Genomic DNA, 17,021 nt, shown 5'->3' on the forward strand with positions numbered 1-17,021 from the left:
TCACTCTGCAGCGTAAGTACACTGATATGAAACTTCCTGGCAGATTAAAACTGTATACCTAGGGATAGGTCCCGAGTTCGAGTTTCGGTCCGGCACACAGTTTTAATCTGCCAGGAAGTTTCTTACCTGAGCACTGGCAGACTGTTGCAAATAGTGAAGTAGAGTATACTATTGATGACTAAAGTCTCTTTTACATATATCTGTTTGTAACATCCATTTTTTACCTATTTTGTATTTGTATCGATATTTCTATGTCAATTGGTATTATTGCTTATGTATAATGTTGTATCTGTAATGGAAACTCTTTGACAAGGTATACATGTTTCAGTTACGCGTAACTTTTGAACAATGTTGTTTAAATTATGCTTGTGGATTTTAATAACTAATGGAATGATTGTTACGTAATGTACTGTAAATGGCTTGGACCATAGTTAGGAAACATAGCGTTGAATGTAAAAGATGTGGGGAAGTCCCGCAGTTACGGAAGTAGCCCGGCAGAGTGGAGAAGGTGAGGTTGGCGGGCAAGTGGCAAATCGTCCGTTGTGACGGGTAAGGAGTCTGGGCTGAGCAGAGCTGTGGTTAACAGCTCGTCAGCAGTAGCGGATGATTTAGCTCATATTTTTGGAGTTCTGAGGCCAGAAGATGTTAAGGGCAGTATTTATGGGCCTCGGATGGTGCATTTCGTGACACCATTATCATGGCGTGGTTTTTGGCCCTATGAAAATGTAATTTCATCGCCAAGAAGATATGTAACAGGGCATGGCCAACAGTATTGCTATGATTGCATCGCCGCCAGGTTAACAGCCACTGTAAATAGCGCCGCCAGTACCACCAGCCTTCCACTAAATTGTTTATATTTGGCATTGTGTAAATAGACCAGGTATTTGTGAAATTTGGTTGATTTTAATAATAATCGTGATGTTGCTAAAAACTCTGTCTTACACCCGTGTTTATCCCAAATCACAAATCCTGGTTTATTATGAGAAAATTGTTAAGCTTGAATTTAATGTTGTGTTGTCATTTGTACAGCCAATTATACTTTTGGGCAGATGAAAAGGCTGCTTATCAAAGTACATTTGTTAATTAAAATTTTATAGTTTGCTGTGCTTTACTTAATTAACAATTAACGATAAGAATACCTGTCATTTCTCATACAAACTAGTGTAGTTTGTTAATGAGCATGGTTCTTCGAAGTTTAAGGGTCCTCATGTTCTAGGCTAGTTAGTTAAGGAAGCAACGCAAAGGCTCCTTCAGAACCAGTGTAGTTAGATCTGCATTCTGTTTAGTTGCTTCAAACCGAGTTTAACAAAGAACTATTTACTGTGTTATGTATTCCAATGCACGATGGTTAATGCACAAGCATAGAGACCCTGTACTAAACAATGAAACTGTAGATTACGATCATTAGCAAACCCCCTGATTTAAATTCAGAATCATTTCAAGCTTTTCTCTGTTCAGTATTGCTACTAGTTCCTGTGTATCGGTATTTGGTTTTATCAATTGTTACACTTAGTTCATTTAACGTACTTGTTGTTGAGAGACAAATGCTACTTTTACTGTCTCATTGGCCATTTGCTTGTTAATCGCACATCTATCCGCAAGTTGTTGTAATATGAACAGATATGAGGAAAGAGTTTAGTGTGTGTGTGTGTGTCAAGGAAGGTTAGGTTAGCCTTAGCAGTGCCTTCTGCTTTATCATTTTGCTTGACACAAGAAAGGCTAATTAGGATGGCGACCACTTTTAATATATAAAGTTACAACTAACTTTTGTGCTGGGAGAACGTCTGCTCCTGCCCCACCGTTTACTGTTGGTTATACCTTGCTGGTGTGTTTCGGAAAAGAATCCCAGTTTGACTGTTCTGTTTCCATTAGGTTATCTCACTGTCACAACTTTCAGAAATTCCTCGCAGGGGTATAACATTAGCATCGATTTCCGATTAAGGTGGTCGGTCGTACCGTTACATGTTGTGTTCATTAAACCTATGGAAAAATGCAATGAACTTACGCACCAATCTAATGAATTGTAGTGTTCAAATACATTTAAATTTTATAGTTAATCGTGTAATATTAAGAGGAATAAAAAACTGAAAAAGTATGGGAGCAGCGGGAATCAAACCCGAGCCAGTGAATTGTCAGCCAGTGCACATGACCACTTGGCCATACTACAGTTGCTCAACTATTCTTTAAGCCTCTCTTATACTCTACGCTCACACAATACGTTACATGCACTTTCAGAGAAAATATTGTCCCGTTACTGTGAGTGACGTAGCACTCATGGAGCCAGAAGGGATGACGTCACATCATAGCATGTGCAGTCGAAGACTGAGTTAATTGTAGCACAGCTGACCATCATTTCAGCAGTCATCAATGATTTCTAATTATAACGGGGAGAGCACTACAAAACATGTTTCCGTCCATTTTATTTGTATACCAGCACGCATTCGAAGAGCAGTAGCATAGTTTTAGTGCGATTTCCAACTCACATTCGAAGAGAAACAACATAATTGTAGTGCGATAGTTACAGTCTGATGTAGCAAATTAGTACATGGTAACCGGCCGCCGCGGAATGTCTCATATTTAGGTCAGACTGTGCAATGTGTTCTTCACTCCTGCTGTAGAGCCATTTCTACGATATTCGATTCGGTTTCTTTCCGACAAGTAGCTCAAGTTTTTCGTGTCAAATCCTTTTACTACTTACTACTGAAAAGTACGCCTATGTTCGAAATTTGCAACGCTGTCTCCCCTTGAGCTATATAGCTAAAGTGCATTTTCCGATACTGGTCAAGATTTACTGCTGATAAGAAATTTTTTGTTCGTGTTGTACGCTCCAATACGCATTATCGCTGGGTAATTGTTTTTGTGGTACTCTCCTCTTTTTCTTTCTAAGAAATTTTTGTCTTATTTATATGCGACTGACAATAACAGTTGCAAATCAATATACCTTTCACCGGTGCACTTAATTCTCACAATGAAAACTGTCTATCTTGTTCTTATTTCAAAACATCGGCAATGACATGACGTTATAGTCGTTATGTTGCCTATATCGTCTGTCACATGTGTACTACGCCATCGCTCAAAGCTGACTGCTAGTATCACAGTTTCTCCTTATCCAGACTTTAGCACTGAATACAAAGAGTATACACCGTTGAGCCAAAACATTATGACCACTGAACATTGCGAGGCTGAACTCTTCTTGGTGGCGTTGTGGCTACTTGACACGGTAAGGAAACTGTATAAGCAGAGCAGAGAGTAACGGGGGACCATTCTAGCGACGATATGGGTCACAAATGATGAGATACTCTGACATCAGCGTCCTTGCCATAGGGCAGATTGTTATGTATATCTACAACATACTCCGAAAGCCGCCTAACGGTGTGTGGCGGAGGTTACGTCTGGTGTCACTAACCGATCCCCACTTTCCTGTTGTTCGTAAGGCTCTGCATTAGCTCTATTTTTTTGAATTTTCTCGTCGTGGTCACATCGTGAGGAGAGTTTGGGATGAAGTAATATGTAGTCTGGCTCTTTCCGGAAAGTGTTCAGTGCAAATTGCAATAGTAAACCTCATCATGTTGCACAGCTCATCTCTTGTAACGTGTGCCACTGAAGTTTGTTGAGCATGTCGTGCGGACTAAACGAACACGTGATTGAGTGCTCCATTCTTAGACGGGCCTTCTCTGCGTCTTCTATCAGTCCTTCCAGGTAAGGATCACCTGTTGAGCAATACTGAAGAATCGGTCGAACAAGCGCCTTGCAAGCCACTTCCTTCGTGGATGACTTACATTTCCTTATGATTCTTCCCATGAACCTCAGTCGGGCATCTGCTTCTCCTCTACTATTTCTTTTATGTGTTCATTCTATTTAAGGTCGCTATGGATAGTTACTCCTGGACACTTTCCAGCAGTTTGTCACCGAGCGAGGTGGAGCAAACATGAATGGCATTCGGGAGGACTACGGTTCAAACCCGCGTCTGGCCATCTTGATTTAGGTTTTCCGTGATTTCTCTAAATCGCTTGAGGTAAATGCTGGGATGGTTCTTGTGAAAGGGCACTGCGGATTTCCTTCCCCATCCTTCCCTAATCCAATGGCATCGTTGATGTCGCTGTTTAGTCCCCTCCCCCGAGTCAACCAACCAGCAATTTGTCATCAATAATGTAGACATATTATAGCAGTCTTTTTGTTGTTCCTGTCTGCGATTCCGGGTCTCCTCTCTATATGGTGAGTAGCAATCTTTTCTTTTCATGATATTAATGACTGATTTAACTTACATATAGATACGAAAAACTTGTCGTGATTTCATCCTAACGTTTCTACGAAATATCTACAACGCAGGTCCGAACAGCATAATTGTTTTTTGTGTATGTGCATGTGTGTGTATGTGTGTATGATGTGTGTGTGTGTGTGTGTGTGTGTGTGTGTGTGTGTGTGTGTGTGTGTGTGTGTGTGTGTGTGTGTGTGCGTGTGTTTGTGTGTGTGTGTAGTAGTAGTGGCAGTAGTAGTAGATCGGGAATCTGCAGGGTCTGGGCGATCGGCCAAGGGCGCCGACAGTGAGTCGACGAAAGTAAATAGGAGGACTACAACAGAGGACAAACAACAATGACGATACGGCGGAAGAACAAGTTCAGTGAATACATCAAGATAAAAACCTAAAATGCTGAAAATCCAGAATCAAACAACAACGTGTAGCGAGATAAGTACATGGTCATTATTAACGATTACAACAATTTCATAAATTCACTGTAGCTACATTAATTGACATTGTCGCAAAACCGAAAATTCACATAGAAAAACTCAAAAGTTTTGTACAGTTGAGCAGCACTTCGCATTTGTGCCATGAGAGTGCAGCAAAGAGCAACGAGGCAAGATGACCACAGGCGCCGAAAAAGCGTATGTTGCGCTTGAAATGCACTCACATCAGTCTCTCGTAATAGTGCAACGATATTGCAGAATGAAGTTCAGCAAAGATACACCAACTCACAACTCCATTCGAGGGTGGTACGCTTAGTTTAAACCTTCAAGATGCCCCTGCAAGGGGAACTCGATGTGTAGGCCTGAAGTGAATGAAGAAATGGTTGACCGCCCGCGGCCGAGTTCTACATGTAGCACAGAGAAGTAGAAGAACAGAGCTAGCGAAGAGCTGAACCTATCGAAAGAGAACATTTGGAAGATCTTGAGGAAACAGCTAAACCTGAAGCCTTACCACCTGCAATGGCCACGAGCCCTGATTCCCGATGACAATGTCCAACACTGAATTTTCAGCTCAGCGGCACAGCTTGTGGTAGAGGATGGGTTTTGAACGAAACTCTTATCCAGTGCTGAAACAACATTATTCGTGAGTAGCACAGTGAATAGGCACAATGTGCAAATCTGAGAGACAGAGAATCCCCCTTCTGTAGTGTACCACATTCGAATTCACCAAAAGTTGATGTGTTCTGCGCAGTCTCACTGTTTAAAAACTACGGCCCATTTTTCTTCTGCGAAATGGCCGTTACAGAACATGTATATCTAGATTTGCTGGAGCATTGGCTCATGTCGCAACAGGATGCTGATAGTGTGGGCTTCACCTACCACCAGGATGGTGCTCCATACCCGTTCCATCACGATGTTCGAGAATTCTCAAACAGAAAATGAGAACCTGATGGATCGGACTTGGGGTAGGGGGGGAGGGGAACCTGATGGATCGGCCTTGGGGGTGGGAGACTATCATCAGTAATTCATACCATAGCATAGACGCTCTACCGACCTAACCCCATGCGATTTATTTGTGTGGGGTTATGTGAAAGACTCAGTGTTTACGTCTTCGCTGCCACCAACCCATCAGAACTGCGTGCTTGCATCAACAGTGCCTTTGAACACACTAACAGGGACATGCTGCGGCAAAAGTGGAAAATCTTGGTTATAAACATGATGTCTGTGGAATCAATAGAGGGAGGGCACATATGGAGCACTAGTATAAAAAAAAAGCCCTACGACAATATTTAAAATAGTATAGCTGAAATAATATAGCTACAGCAAATATCTGAAATCGCTTCAGTCGTTCATTAAATCGTTTAAGGGCAGCCGCAAGCGCCGATATGCCGGCAGGACGACCGTTATCCCCACAGATAGCGCTACAACGGGCTTTCAAACTCGTCAGGCTGGATACCAGAGCACGCGTGCTCCAAGAGCGAAAGACACTGCTGGCGCAAGAATTGTCAACAATCATCTAACTTCGGTACTGCCGGCAGCCTTTGAGTTTCACAACAAATGGTACAAATGGCTCTGAGCACTATGGGACTCAACTTCTGAGGTCATCAGTCCCCTAGAACTTAGAAATACTTAAACCTAACTAACGCAAGGACATCACACTCATCCATGGCCGATGCACGATTCGAACCTGCGACCGTAGCAACACCGCGGTTCCTGACTGAAGCACCTATAACCGCTCTGCCACATCGGCTGGCTGTTTTCATCAATTTGTTTTTCGTTATGAAGGTGATCGGGTAGCAAGGGCTGTAATTAACCGTTGTTTGAATTAAACCAGGTGACCAGTGTTACTTTTTTTTATTTTGAACCATCAGTCTTTTGGCTGGTATGATGCGGCCCGCCACGAATTCCTCTCCTGTGTCAACCTCTTCACTCTTAGGTAACATTTGCATCCTATATCTTCAGTTATTTTCTAGATGTATTCCAAAATCTATTTTCATCTACAGTTTTTACCCTCTACAGCTCTCTGTACTACCACGATGTTATTTCCTGATGTCTTAACAGATGTCCTATCATCCTGTTCCTTCTCCTTGCCAGTGCGTATCACATAATCCTTACCTCTCCTATTTCGCACGGAATCTCTTCATTACTTACCTTAACGGTCCACCTAATTTTCAACACTCGTCTGTAGCACCATATCTCAAATGCTTCGATTCTCTTCTGTTCCGGTTTTCCCACAGTCCATGTTTGACTGCCATACATTGCTGTGCTCCAAACGACATTCTCAGAATGAGATTTTCACTCTGCAGCGGAGTGTGCGCTGATATGAAACTTCCTGGCAGATTAAAACTGTGTGCCCGAGGGAGACTCGAACTCGGGACCTTTGCCTTTCGCGGGCAAGTGCTCTACCACCTGAGCTACCGAAGGACGACTCACGCCCGGTCCTTACAGCTTTACTTCTGCCAGTATCTCGTCTCCTACCTTCCAAACTTTACAGAAGCTCTCCTGCGAACCTGCAAAGGTCCTGAGTTCGAGTCTCGGTCGGAAACACAGTTTTAATCTGCCAGGAAGTTTCATATCAGCGCACATTCCGCTTGCAGAGTGAAAATCTCACTCTAGAAACATCCCCCAGGCTGTGGCTAAGCCAGGTCTGCGCAGTATCCTTTCTTTCAGGAGTGCTAGTTCTGCAAAGTTTGGAAGATAGAAGACGAGATACTGGAAGAAGTAAAGCGTGAGTCGTGCTTCGGTAGCTCAAATGGTAGAGCACTTGCCCGCGAAAGGCAAAGGTCCCGAGTTCGAGTCTCGGTCAGGCACACAGTTTTAATCTGCCAGGAAGTTTTGTTTTACATTCTCAGAAATTTACTCTACAAATTACGCCCTATGTTAGATACTACTTGACTTCTCTTGGCCAGGAATGCCATCTTTGCCAGTGCTAGTCTGCTTTTGATATCCTCCTTGTTCCGTCCATCACTGGTAAAAAAAAAAAAAAAACGGCTCTGAGCACTATAGGACTTAACATCTGTGGTCATCAGTCCCCTAGAACTTAGAACTACTTAAACCTAACTAACTTAAGGACATCACACACATCCATGCCCGAGGCAGGATTCGAACCTGCGACCGTAGCAGTCGCGCGATTCCGGACTGAGCGCCTATAACCGCGAGACCAGCGCGGCTGGCCATCACTGGTTATTTTGCTGTTTAGGTAGCAGAATTCTTTAACTTCATCTTCGTCGTGACCATCATTTCTGATGTAAAATTTTCGTCGCTCTCATTTCTATTACTTCTTATCAGAGCGAAAGACTACCTCCCTGTCTTACACACTTTAAATCTTGGTCCTCCACCCCCAGTATTGCCTCTTGGCTCTTCTACATATTGCATTTTACTCGTCTCTCTCTATAGTTTACCCCTATTTTTCTCCGAATTTCAATCATCTTGCACCATTTTACATTGTCGAACGCCTTTTCCAGGTCGACAAATCCTATGAAAATGTCCTGATTTGTCTTTTGTCTTGCTTCTGTTATCGGCCTCAATGTCAGAATTGCTTCTATGGTGCCTTTGTCTTCCCTAAAGTCAAAGTGATTGTCATCTAACAAATCTTAAACTTTCTTTTCCATTCTTCTGCATGTTATTCTTGTCTGCAACTTGAATGCATGAGCTGTTAAGCTGATTGTGCGATAATTCTCGCACATGTAAGCTCTGGTGGTCTTCGGAACTGTGTGGATGATATTTCTTCAAAGGTCAGATGCTATGTCGCCAGACTCATACATTCTACACACCAACTTGAATGGTCGGTTTGTTGCCATTTTCCCCAATGATTTGAGAAATTCTGATGGTATGTTGTCTATCTCTTCTGCCTTGTTTAATCTTCAGTCCTCCAAAGCTCTCTTAAATTCTGATTGTAATACCTGATCCCCTATTGTTTCTAAATCGACTCCTGTTTCTTCTTATACCCACTTATAGTACTCTTCCCACCTATCCACTCCCTCCTCTGTATTTAACCGCGGAATTCCCGTTTCACTCTTAATGTTATCACACTTGCTTTTACTCTCACCGAATATTGTTTTGACTTTCCTCTTCTACATTCGCTATTTTCCAAGATCTGTTGGTGGACATTCAGGGTGGGAGAAGAGAGTGAGACAGGGGTGTTGTGTTAGGACAAGTCGGCTGGGTTCCAGGACTATCGGGCCCCAGGGGCGCTCTCTCTACCTGAGGGAAAGCGGTGAGGATTGCGTGGAACCTGCCAGCACGACTTAAAGTGGACTTATCAGAACATCGGGCATGCCCACAACTATTTGGTGTGTTTAGCAGTCCTGAATGCGGCCAGCGGTGCAGCGCATCGCTGATAGTCGACTCGAGAAATCGAGGACAGGGTCTGGTAAAGTGTTTTGCAGCTCTGGCAAAGTAGGAACTCAGACAGTTAATTTGATGCCCCCCTGTCATAGCGGCCCCTTATCAGAGGGCCCACACAACAGACAGGCCCTGCCTTCCAGAGCTCAGATCAAAACATCGGTAGTGGTTGTAAACACCAACAGACGTTCCGCATAAACACGGAACTACTTCGTGAAAAGCCATGTGACAAGAGATCCACCAATTGGAACTAATGTGACTACGTGTAGCACTCTGCTGAATCGGCGTTATAAGGACGCCAGCAGGCTCAGATTGGCAGTATGTACCTATAGGTAGGACAGATCAGACCAGTACTTACGCCGGGTCTAGCACAGAACACGTTCGCTGTAGCCTGCAGTAGAAAGTTGTGTCTTTGTAATTGTGTAGAGTAGTAGTTTGGTTATTATTTTCTTTTTATTGTCTTGCACTCTTATCTGGCTTGTGCCACCACATGAATTGTTGTGCTTCTTGTTGTTGTTGCGTTTGAAAATTAGTGCATGCCAAGAACGCGTATTTTTGTTAAAATAAAATGTGTTCAGACTTGATCGTTAGTTCTTTCCTGCCGACCAAAGGTCACTACAGTTATTCGCAACGGGGATAAAAGTTTCATTTTCGGAAGAATTGACCTCCTTAGAGGAATTTCTGCAGTGTTTGACGGAAACTCTACGAGAGATTCGGGCAGCGCTCACAAGGTCAGACCACCGCCCACATTCCCCAGCGTTGCAAGAGGTAGCTTATAGAGTTGATTCCGTCACGGGTAATATGAACACTTCTCATGTGGCTCCACCGACGTTTCCGGCTTTAGATAGGTCTGTCGAATCATGGTCAACTTATTTCGAACCGTTGGAACAACATTTACTGGTACATGGAATCCACGACGAAAATCGAAGTTGAGCTTTTTTATTTAGCAACATCTGTCTACAGATGTATTGTTTAATTCAACGACTGTACCCTGGGCAGTCCCCTCGAGATCTCTCCTTTACCCGTATAAAGACTGCCTTTTTTAGTACTTTGACGCACAAATACACGTTTTCCGCCCGTCAGTCTTTCTTTCCTTGTCGAAAGTTCCCAGATCAGACACATCGGGAATGGATTAGGACGCCCCAGGGTCTCTCCCGCGATTGCAAATTCCAGTGCGCCAACTTTGAATGCAAGCAGTCTTATGCCTCTTCGTTGATTCGTGATATGGTGGTGTTTCACGCACCAGACGAGGGTCTTTGGGCTGATATTTTGAAGTTACAGGACCTGTTCCTCAACACCTGTCTGCCGATCATTCGTGCGTTTGAACAGTCTCACTGGATTATTCGGATTGTTTTGCGGCTAGCCAGTTGCCTAGCGCTGAGCAGGAGTTTCTTTAGTCTGTTGGTACATCCGGTGACAGAAAGTCTTTCGGCTGTTTTCATCAAGTCCGGACTGTGTTCGAGCTCACCATCGGTAGGACTGCCCCCACCAGTGAGCAAGGTGCACGGTTTGCAGCCGAACAGGCCCCATCGCCGTTGTGTCTCAGGCTTTGCAGAAACTTCGCGTCGATGCCACGGTTCCCGCGGACGCACAGTCTCGTCACGAATCATCAGCGCTGGACCTGGAAGCCTTGCATTCCACTGACGGAATAGTATTCTCCAGCATTCCCCAGTCGGGAGCTCGTTTCCTCCTTACCTTGGAGACAGCGCATATTCCTGTGGTCTTCCAGGTTCACATGGCATCTTTTGTTTCTGTTGTGGGTGGTGCCCCATACCAATGCTTGGGCTCGCCAGCTTAGTCTCCGTACACTTGCGTCTTGCGTAGTTTCAGGAATCACTATATATCAGCCGACGGCGTTTTTTCGACACAAACCTCCTACAATGGTCGTTCCTTCACTGCTCAGGTTTTTGTGGTCGGCTCCTCCGCCGCTACTATCCTTCTGGGTGTGGACTTTTTGCTCGTCTGCGTTTGTCAGTGAAGCATGAGGTACAGCGGTTGGAATACCTTCCTTGGCTACCCTCCTTTCCCATTGCTCAGCAAATACGAAACGTTGTTTTCATCCTCTGCACCAGGGGTTAAGGGTTTCACTGCTTGTGTTCAACTTTTTCACTCTGTTGTGCCTCGTTTTAAGGCGTATCTGGTTCCATTTCCTCTCCGAGACACGCTCCAGGTGAAACTTCGCTGCTTACTGCTTACACGACGATGGCATTCTTTCTCCCGTCATACACAACCGCTGGGCGACGCCTATCGTGTTAATCGAGAAGCTGAATGGTGCTTTACGCATCTGTGGCGATTTTAAGGTCACGGTAAATTCTCAGTTATTCATCGATTCATATCCAGTCCCATCGGTGGATGACATACTCGCACGTCTTGTGGGCTCCACCGTTTACGTCAAAACTGATTTGCACGATGCTTATTTGCGACTGCCGTTGGACGAAGAATCACAGCAGATCCTAGTCATCAATATCAGTGTGGCCTTTTCTGGTACAACCGCCTCCCGTTTGGCACTGCCAGTGCCCCTGACATTTTCCAAAGACATTTGGAACACCTCAAAAGTCAGGTGCCCGGTGCAGCAAGTTATCTGGACGATGTCATTGTTGGTGGCTCGTCCGCATTGGACCTCGTGGACAAGCTGGGTAGGCTGTTTCATACTTTTTCCGAGGCTAGCCTGCATTGGCATAAAGAGAAGTGTGACTTTTTTTGTGAGCGAGGTCAGTTATCTCAGGTTCACGATTGATGCCTGTGGCCTACATGCCTCTAAGGAGTGTGTCGAGGTGATTCAGAACCTGTCTCTTCCCACCAACGTGAAGCAACTCCAATCCGTCCTCCATCAAATTGACTATTATCGGCGTTATATACCCAACACCGCCCAGATTTCGGCGCCCCTGTCCGGATTGTTGCACAAGAGTGTGCGTTGGGGTTGGGATGCAGCATGAGAGCAGGCTTTCACAAGTGTCAAGTCAGCTCTCTCCCGCCCTGCATGTCTGGCCACTTACGACCCTTCCCTGCCCTCGATGGCCTGGGTGCTGTCCCCTCTCAAGTGCTCAATGGCGTTGAGAGGCCGGTAGCTTTCACATCCAAAATATTGACCAACGCTCAAACCAAACATAGTTAAACTGAAAAGGAAGCTTTGGAGCTGGTCTTCGCTCTGACGAAATTCTACTATTTCGTGTATGGTCGTCATTTCACTCTGCAGACCGACCACAAACCTTTGGTTTCTTTGCTTCACCCGAGTACTACAGTGCCCTCATGGACAGCGCGTCCCTTTTCCTGGTGATGTTCGACTTTGATATTGTCTTTCTCACCTCTGAGTGGCATCTGCGATGCGGAAGTCCAGCATTTTTGGGATCATTGGCACAGTTTTTTTCTCCGCAATAGCGTCATACTTTTGGGTAGTGACTCAGACATTCCCAGGGTGGTCGTACTGCATGCATTGGGCCGCCGTGTCCTCGACCTCCTCCACCCTGGTCAGTGGGGAATCGTTCTCACCAAACAGTTGCCCTGCCGCCACCTTTATTGGCCCAGATTAGATAAAGACATTACCTCCCTCGTTTCAGCCTGTACCATGTGCCAAACCCGTTACGCAGCATCCACACCTCAGTATTTTTCATGGTCTGATCAGCTGCTCCATGGGAATGTCTCAACTTGGATATAGCAAGACCGTTTCATGGTAACCAGTGACTCATCCTACAGATTGGGATACGCTTTCATATCCTGCATGATGAACACCACTTCCGCTAAGACTATCAAAATTCTCTGGTGCCTCTCTGCTGCCAAGGGACTCCCCAAAACGATCGTTATGGGTAATGGTCCACACTTTACTTCGACCGCGTTTCAACAATTCTGTGCTGCCAATGGGCTTTCCCTCGTCCACACTTCCCCATTTAACCCTGTGTCAAACATCCACGCAGAATGGTTTGTGTGGGCGTTCAAGAACCAGCTTGATAAGCTGCTGAGACATCACCCACTGGAGGAGGGCATGCTTCTTTTTTTGGCTACATACCGTGCTGCCCCCCATGTCGTTAAAAGTCCAGCAGAGATACTTCACGGTCCATCATTCTCCTCTCGCTTATCTGCCCTTGTCCTGAGACTTCACAGCCTCCCGGTCGCACTTCAGCGCATTCCTTCCACGTCAGGTAGGAGATCTGGAAGTGGATCTTATCCACAGGAGTTCTGGGAGCCTGCTCTGTGGATGGCGTTTCTACGGTGGACCAACGGTTCTGCTGCCCGCTGGCACCTCAACCAGCTCTGCCCCCGTCTATTGGACCATGACGCCCCAGGGAGCTGCCTTGCCTGTCGCCGGCCACCCTGTGATGGAACATCCGCTTCTGCCTCTGCTGCCAACTGCCACTGCTGCATTGCCGCCTCCTGCCCCTGCTGGCCACAAACCTATGGATGTCGGCCTGGATGCCCTTACTCCTCTGGACGTTTGTCGTACTGTGCATTCTTTTTCCAGGGGTAGAAATGTCATAGCGACGCCTTATCAGTTAGAGGGCCCACACAACAGATAAGCAAGGTGGACGGCTAACCTCCCTTCCAGAGCTCAGATCAAAACATCGACAGTGGATGTAAACACCAAAACACTATCCGTATAAACACGGAGCTACTTTGTGGAAAGCTATGTGCCAGAGATCCACCAATTGGAACTAATGTAACTACGTGTAGCTCTCCGCCGAATCGGCGTTATAAGCACGCCAGCAGTCAGACCGGCAGTGTGTACCTACAGCTAAGACAGCTCAAGCCAATACCTATGACAGCTCCAGCATAATTGACATTCGCCGTAGCTTGCAGTAGTAAGTTGTATCTTTGTGTAGGGTAGTATTTTGGTTATTATTTTCTTTCCATTGTTAGATGTTCAAGTGTATGTGCATTCCTCAAGCACAAAACTGCTGAGGTCATCGGTCCCTAGATTTATACGCTACTTAAACTAACTAAGAACAACACACACACCCATGCCTGAGGGAGGACCCAAACCTCCAGCGGGCGCCTCAAACCACTCAGCCACTCTATGTGGCTCTTTTTGTTATCTTATACCCTTATCTGGCTTGTATCATCTCAATAATTGTTGTGCTTCTTGTTCTTGCGTTTGGAAATGAGTGCGTGCCAAGAAGGCGTATTTTTGGTTAACTAATGTGTGTGTTCAAATTTGATTTTGTTCTTACCTGCCGATCGCAAGACACTACACCCCTCAGCACCGCTTCTGCACGCATAGTGCACACAGGAGATCTAAATTGCATGTGGGATTTTATACCTGAACATTTTTACTTAGTCACTGTACCACGTGGTAAGGAATTAGCAATTTGTTAGGATATTCAGCCCACTCACAGTGGGGGAAAGGGACCTACAAATATGTGATATCCGCCCATTTTAACTTTGCCACCTAATTAATCATGGAAACTTGTTGCACTTGTTATGCACTTCACTGGTCATGCATTATTATAGTATCTAAGGATTTGGTTCATATGTGCATTACATCAATAAATCTCATTGTTATACTAAATTTCACTTTTATTTCAGTAATTTATATAACAACTTCATGCTTTCCCGTATTAACCACATTTTCGGGAGAGATTATTCAATATATTGCAAAATTATGCAAAGAGGGTCAACCCATGAATTGTCATTAGAGACAGTGCCAAATAGATTCTTATGCATTCTGCCAACCTTGCGAGTGATAACTCCTGTGGGTGTGGGTATCTTCACAGCCCTGAGATACAGGTTTCATTCAAGTCAGGCGACTAGCTTTACCTCGCCACCAGGCAAATTTTCAAGCGCTTCGGTTTCTTTACCCCAGTTAACTACAAAGTTTTTTCCTTATCCACTGAGAGCATGCTTCACGACTTGACTACCAGTACTTACCATACAAAAGGCGCTTGTTATCTCGTTGAACTTGGTGATCGCGTTGTAGCCCGTTGCCTCGTGCTGGATGAAGCGCAGCCACGGCATGGCGCTAAGTTTGCTTCCAGTCATGTCGAAGGCGCGCGAACGCACCTCCTGCAGGTCCATCAGCGTCTGCACCAGCTGGTCGCCACGCGGGAAGCGGTAGCCTGCTCAGACACCACGGCCAGACATCAGTCTACGGTGTACTCACCACCGATAAAAAACAATACTGTTGGCGAAGAGTTCTCGTGCTTCCAGCCGTGTGGCGGTGTCTTCAAACTGCGACGTTTCGACGAGTGACATATTCGTCATCTTCCGGCGAAGTGCCGAGACTTTGTGAATGCCGGTCCGTTTATACCTGCGGCGTGCCCCCACCACCTGGCCGCGGGAGGCTGGGTCCAGAGGAGCCTGCGGGCGGGGTGGAGGGGGAAGCGGGTGCGCCGTTCGTGTCTCCGTCAGAGCATTCCGGTCGCGTCTCGTGAGCTGCACGGTTCTCGGGGCGTTCCTGGCGTATTGCGGCTAATGCTGGATCCAAGGCCGCGCTCAGTTGATAACCTCCGTCCCTGTTCACAAGATTCTCGTTGACCCGTATTTCTATTGATTCTTTAATGACGCTGTCCCAGTAGCTCCCGGCTCGGCACAGCACCCTGGTGTTCTCGATATCAAAGGTGTGGTTTTCTTTGATGCTATGTTCAGCTGACAAATTTCAGGAAGAGGAACAGGAAGTTAACAAGAGACTCGCCTTTCTTCCATATTTGAGGCCCATATTTGCCAAAATCTGGAGGCTACTGAGAAAATCAAACATAAATACCGTCTTTCGACCACCGCCGAAGATGAAAGAGCTGCTGGGCTCAGCTCAGAACCATTCAAACTCAACACACCTGGTATATACAGCATTGCCTGCGAATGTGGTGTACAGTATATTGGACAAACGCAGTGCTGCATCTCGAAAAAGCGCGAGGAACACACCAGGCATGTCCGACTTGGACAGATAGAGAAATCTGCTATAGCTGAACACAGCATCAAAGAAAACCACACCTTTGATTTCGAGAACACCAGGGTGCTGTGCCGAGCCGGGAGCTATTGGGACAGCGTCATTAAAGAATCAATAGAAATACGGGTCAACGAGGATCTTGTGAACAGGGACGGAGGTTATCAACTGAGAGCGGCCTTGGATCCAGCATTAGCCGCAATACGCCAAGAACGCCCCGAGAACCGTGCAGCTCACGAGACGCGACCGGAATGCTCTGACGGAGACACGAACGGCGCACCCGCTTCCCCCTCCACCCCGCCCGCAGGCTCCTCTGGACCCAGCCTCCCGCGGCCAGGTGGTGGGGGCACGCCGCAGGTATAAAGGGACCGGCATCCGCAAAGCCTCGGCACTTCGCTGGAAGATGACGAATATGTCACTCGTCGAAACGTCGCAGTTTGAAGACACCGCCACCCGGCTGGAAGCACGAGAACTCTTCGCCAGCTGTATACCCCAGGAAAGCATACATTCACATTTAAAACAATACTGTGTTCACGTTTTGTTTGCAGAGCTGAACAGAGCATATGCTCCTGTATTGATAGTTCTCTCATAGCTTAATATGTCATTTTATAGCCGTACTTTTAATTTATTACTAGTGTTCACTAATTATGGGTGTAAAATGCAAAATTAGAAATGCCTTCAGCCGCCTATGATTTGAATATAATGCATTTATGCCACGTGTTTCGGCGTCTCACTACGCCATATTCAGGCCCCGTGACCAATGTACAGGTATAATCAGCTTCAGGTGCAGTCAAAACAGGGGCCACCATTAAATAACTGGCATTCGTAGACTTCTGGTTTCAGCTCAGAGATCCCTACAGTTCCGTTTGAACGTTTGCTTAGCAATCTTCGATTGATGAACGAAGGTATTGAGTTATTAAAACCAGAGGTCTACTGTGCCGTCTCCTGGAATGTAATAAATAAAATAACCGCATAATTATACTCAATGTACAGTGCTGTGAGGCCAAAAAGCTATCAGTAAGCAGCGGACGAAGAGTCTCTCGGAGTTGATAAAGACGTTATCAAAAAATGAAAGGCGTTTCCTTTTGTTGTATGTGAACATAATCATGACTGATCATTA

General features: G+C 45.7%; 1 protein-coding gene across 1 annotated transcript in view; it reads right to left on the reverse strand.

Annotated features, from left to right (window-relative positions):
* The window catches only part of LOC126267723 (methyl farnesoate epoxidase-like), a 134,696-nt gene extending 119,682 nt beyond the window's left edge, over window positions 1–15,014 (reverse strand). The window contains exon 1 of the mRNA XM_049973024.1: window positions 14,890–15,014. Coding sequence (XP_049828981.1) covers window positions 14,890–15,000 — 111 coding nt within the window. The 5' untranslated portion in view covers window positions 15,001–15,014. The remainder of the gene's footprint in view (window positions 1–14,889) is intronic.
* Between the last annotated feature and the right edge of the window lie 2,007 nt (window positions 15,015–17,021).

The sequence above is a fragment of the Schistocerca gregaria genome, chromosome 4, assembly GCF_023897955.1.
Source record: "Schistocerca gregaria isolate iqSchGreg1 chromosome 4, iqSchGreg1.2, whole genome shotgun sequence".
NCBI classification, from domain to species: Eukaryota; Metazoa; Arthropoda; class Insecta; order Orthoptera; family Acrididae; genus Schistocerca; species Schistocerca gregaria.